The sequence below is a fragment of the Lactuca serriola genome, chromosome 5 (assembly GCF_051521515.1).
Source record: "Lactuca serriola cultivar US96UC23 chromosome 5, Lser_US96UC23_V15, whole genome shotgun sequence".
In the NCBI taxonomy this organism is placed as follows: domain Eukaryota; kingdom Viridiplantae; phylum Streptophyta; class Magnoliopsida; order Asterales; family Asteraceae; genus Lactuca; species Lactuca serriola.
The window spans coordinates 79,540,217-79,545,041 of record NC_136412.1 but is presented as its reverse complement, the minus strand read 5'-3'; the positions used below and the strand labels follow the sequence as shown (position 1 = coordinate 79,545,041).

General features: G+C 34.4%; 1 protein-coding gene across 1 annotated transcript; it reads right to left on the bottom strand.

Moving 5' to 3' along the window:
* Window positions 1-1,950: 1,950 nt before the first annotated feature.
* On the bottom strand, window positions 1,951-4,561 carry LOC145050637 (uncharacterized). Its single transcript, XM_078998857.1, has 5 exons — window positions 4,290-4,561; window positions 3,634-4,138; window positions 3,318-3,519; window positions 2,732-3,166; window positions 1,951-2,409 (listed from the first exon to the last, which is right to left on the bottom strand). Exons 1-5 carry the CDS (start codon window positions 4,549-4,551, stop codon window positions 1,978-1,980), a joined length of 1,836 nt encoding a protein of 611 aa, XP_078854983.1. The 5' UTR covers window positions 4,552-4,561; the 3' UTR covers window positions 1,951-1,977.
* Between the last annotated feature and the right edge of the window lie 264 nt (window positions 4,562-4,825).

The window sequence follows — 4,825 nt, the reverse complement described above, 5'->3', positions numbered from 1 at the left end:
TCTCTTCAGGCTTAGACTAACCCTAGATCAAGAGAAAAGGGAGTCATCATTTTACTGAGGGTTAAACAATTTGGAAAAGAGGAAAATGAAAATAATGGAGGGACGTGAACAAGGGAAATGAAAAAAAAATAGAATAGAGGGAAACAAAAATTTTAGAAAATATTTATCATTTTAAAAGATAGAAACGACATTGAATATCAAATTCCACTAAAAGACATAATATAGTGGCACAAAATAAATGTGTCCCTAAAAGTTTGTGGCACTAAATGTTATTTTGTTTATATTGTTTAAAGTGTAAAGAAGACGTTTAGGATTTAGGTCAAAGTCACGGAGGACTAACAAACAAAAATGCTTGAGTTTGCTTGATATGTAGGTTAGATTATAATAAAGATTATATGTAGAAATGATATTGAATATCAAATGCCACTACAAGACATAATATAGTGGCACAAAATAATTAATATGTCCCTAAAAGTTTGTGTCATTAAATGTCATTTTGTTTGTAGTGTTTAAAGTGTAAAGAAGACGTGTAGCTCAAAGTCATGGAGGACTAACAAGCAAAAATGCTTGAATTTGCATGAAATGTAAGGTAGATAGTAATAAAGATTTTATGTAGAAGTTAAATGACAATTTCTCAATGTATGGATGTATAATATAAAAAATCCATTCCTACGAAAAATCAGGTTCAAGATTCCAATAATGAAACAACAGATTCATTGTATGGTGTAATTTAGTTATGGAGTAGAGTGTTGTAATTATTATATTATATCTGCCTCTCACGGGCACACGTGGGGAATTTTCCCTGGAAATCCCCTTGGGGGCTGGGTTTGCCCGTTTTGCGGAGCTCGAACTCGGGGTGCTCGCTAAAATATTGCGAGTAGGCTTCCGTTGATTCATTGGCCGTTTCCAAAAAAAATTATTATACTATTATATATAGGAAGTTGGTATCGTTTTTATGTTTCTTAATGATTTTTTAGACTTGAATTTAAAATCTATAAATATTTTTTTAATTATATCAATTAGAAAGGTATGATCATATTTCATGTTAAGTGAAATATATACGGGTGTTTAAATTGCAAAACGATAATTACTTTTTTTTTGCAAACTCTCAACATCTGATTTCAGTATAATTTATCTTTTTAAGTAGTGATTTTATTTATATATCTTATATTTTTTTTTTCATTTGGTTTATCATACCCCAATAGTTCATACAAAAAGCAAATTTTTGAACAGATTTGCCCCATGTTATTGTTGGGTAGGCTATTGCTGTGGTACCGAAAGTTGAAGATGATTTTGGAGTTTGGTATTTAGTTGGGCACATCTTATTTCATGGTTTAAATGTTATTTGAAGATAGCCTGGAACTTCAGTTGCATTACATAAAATAAAATCCATTGTTTGGTTGTATGGATGTATTTTCCCTACTGGTGGGAATATTGAATTTTGTGGATGCTTTTTGATTTTACTATACTTTATAATGATCTTGGTGGATTGGAAAGTTTTTGTGTTATTGGACAATTTAACCCTTGTAGATGGATTTACCTCTGTTTAATTCCACCTAGCCCCTGTTGTATTCGAACGTGGTTGCTATTAAATGTAAGGCCTTCTTCATTTTCTCACTAGTTTCATTTTGGACTCAGAGGTATATTATTTTTGCTTTTTTGGCTACCAATCATTAATAGTAATAAACCACACAAAAACATCATTTGATCTATTTATAAAATAAGACATTGAGCATAACACAAATTAAACAATTCATAATAAACTTACGCTAAATCAACATATATAAACTTTCGTAAAGGAAACATAAAAATAGTGTATGTAAAATTTTTTGATAAACATTATTAGTAAAATAAGTTACATATCATGGAAATAACTACAAAACTAATCAATCAAATATATCTTCATAATTGTAACTAATCTAAGATATAAATTATACTTCTTTTCCTCCATAGACTCGTAGCTCATGAATGCCACAACTATACAAAATAAATCACATGGTCGAGGTCTATAACTTTTGGAACTGTATGATGAGATGGGAACTTCGGAAGAAGTTTCCCAATGTAATTTGCAACATCGAGATAAAATGAATATGTATCAATATAAGCACCTTCAGTTGTTTCACAATCATGTGTCTTCAATTTGGTTCTTTTCACTTGTAACGCTTTGGTTGCAATGGTACAAAATAATGTGCAAAACTTTAAGTCCTTTATCTTGAGCAAAATCTCCTCGAAAGCCTTAGTCTTGAAAGTCCAGCTGCCTGTAGTCCAATTGAATTGGTAGAGGGAAAGAAATCTTTCTCCGTAGCTAGCTATAAATTCTATCGCGGCTAGAATGAATTCATACTCCTCATTGGACATATAGTAGGGGAAGCTTACTCTTGTCCAACCCAACTTTGCTCCATTGTAGCCCTATCAATGAATGGATAAAGATAAATTTTAAAAGAACCCTAAACATGGTTGGTAAATGTAAGAATATCGCTATGTAGTCATGAAAAAGAAATTGAAGTTATTATTATTATTGGACATGGTAGTCTTTCCCCTTCTAGAACTATATGGGACAATGCAACTATGGAAGAAATATGACACCAAGATAATAGAGTTTAGATGTTCTAATAGACAGACATTAATTAGGTTTGGTCGAGGCTTAGATGATCATACTCTTTTATTAGAGTAGTTTGAAAGAAAATAAGTTAAATTGTCCATGGAGAAATGTAAAAATAATATTAATTACCATTTCAACTGCAGATTTTATTGCAAGCGAATGTTGCTCATCGATTCCAAGCAAGAAATGAGCATAGGGTCCCGCACAAGCACACCCTCCCCTAGCTTGGATACCAAAAAGGTCGTTCATAAGCTTAGCAACAAAAGCCCCATTAAGAGGCTTATTATGTGTCCCTTCTTCAATATCTGAAGTGTATGTAGTCGCGTAAACAAGGAAAGATAGAATTGGTTGTCTCTCTACCTTCGTATTTCCCAACACCCATATGTTCGGATTTTTCACAAGCCTCTCTAGTGCCTTTTCAATGTAGTTGCGCTCTTTCTTGCAAATAACTTCACAGCTAATGTATTCCTTTACTTGAAATGCTAAAGCCACCTTTACTCGTTGGATAATCTGCGGGGTCCCAGCATCTTCCCTTTCTTCTATGTCATTAACATACAGTGTGTCCTATGATGATGTCAAACGAATGGAATGGATTAGATTGAATTTCAATGTCATTAACATTAGAAACCGAATATAAACAGCAAAAGCGTCCCTTTTTAGCGACTAAATTAACAAACCAATGCCAAAATGGCCAGTTTTCTAGTGATGTGCGTACCTTTTCATTGAAGCAATTGACAAAGTTAACTGTTCCACCTCCACATGTTGAAGGGGGAGAATCTTTAAGTTTGTATAGTGCCTTGCTCATAAGAAGAATCCCCGGTGATCCAGGCCCTCCAAGAAACTTGTGTGGACTTAAAGCTATGGCGTCGTAGCCATCATCAGCACCTGATCTCATGTCAATCTCTACATACGGACCACTATTCAACATTCAACATTAAAGATATATCAGATTCATACTGATCGAGGGTCTGACCATTTATGTTTGATAGATTAAAAGGTTATGAAAAGAATTAAAGAAATAAAAGATCTACCTTGCTGCGAAATCAAAGCATGAAAAAGCTCCATATTCATGAAGCAAGCGAGATAGAGAACGGGTGTCAGAGCAAATTCCAGTGACATTACTACAAGCAGAAAAGGAACCAAGCATCGGGCGTCCAGTTCCTCGATAAAGATTCAGTTGGGACTTTAAATCATCGATGTTGATTAACCCTTCATTGTTCAAACCGATCTCTATAACTTCCGCTAGGCTTTGCCTCCATGAAAGGAGGTTGGAATGATGTTCATAAGGACCAACAAAAACTACCCACCTTTCTTCATTGGTGACGCATGATTCTAGTACTTTTTCTCGTAAAACTGATGGAATAGAGATTCCCATGACCTCTTGGAGCCGTTTGATGGCTGCTGTAGTTCCCGATCCACAAAAAAGAAGTGCATCATCATGTGTTCCACCTAAGCACTTCTTGACGAACTCAGTCGCTTCATGAAGCATTTTCATAGTTTGATCGCCTACGTAGCTGTCGCTTGTGTGAGTATTACCTGAATAACATTTGAAACGTACGTTCTTAAATTAAAAGCTGTTTTTAGGGCGACATGGATAGTAAACCCATTTGGAACGTTCTTTTTACATAATTAATCATGATAAATAATCCATAAAAATAAAAAAATATATATACATATGTAACGTTACCATAGAAGGGAAGAACAGTGTGGATGATGTAGTCTTCTATGTACCGAAGACATCGACCTGTTGCTGTATGATCGGCATACGTGAGCTTACGTATTCCAAATGGAGTGTGAATCTCAGCAATCCCACCTATTATTTGTGAGCGTACCCAGCTTAGTTTAGCATCAACAGTTGAATCACAATGACTAATATCATTGTTAACGTTTATGGCCTTGAAACATTGCTGTTCCACCACTTTCGGATTGGTTAATAGCGTCGGCAACATTACTTTTTCGTGTAAGAATTGAAGCTTAGTGATAAGTTTAATAAATAATGGTATTTGAATATCAGAGACTTGAAGTCTATTTAAGGACATCTTGTGTGCGAGGGAAAAAGATATAGTCGCCTGAATGATAAAACTACGCGTAAGTTAGGCTCAAGTAATAATAAAACTGTGGTATGCAGGTTTGGTTCAAATGGTATAGAGGGTGGTTAATTTACGGCTAAACTATGAGCGTTGACCTGCATATCTTGAAAGTGGAACACAGATTAAGTTAAAG

Coding starts and splice junctions, on each gene's coding strand:
- LOC145050637 (XM_078998857.1), bottom strand. CDS start 4,551: ATGTTGCCGACGCTATTAACCAATCCGAAAGTGGTGGAACAGCAATGT. Junction 3,520..3,633: donor TGCTTTGATTTCGCAGCAAG/GTAGATCTTTTA, acceptor AATGTTGAATAG/TGGTCCGTATGTAGAGATTG. Junction 2,410..2,731: donor TAAAATCTGCAGTTGAAATG/GTAATTAATATT, acceptor ATTCATTGATAG/GGCTACAATGGAGCAAAGTT.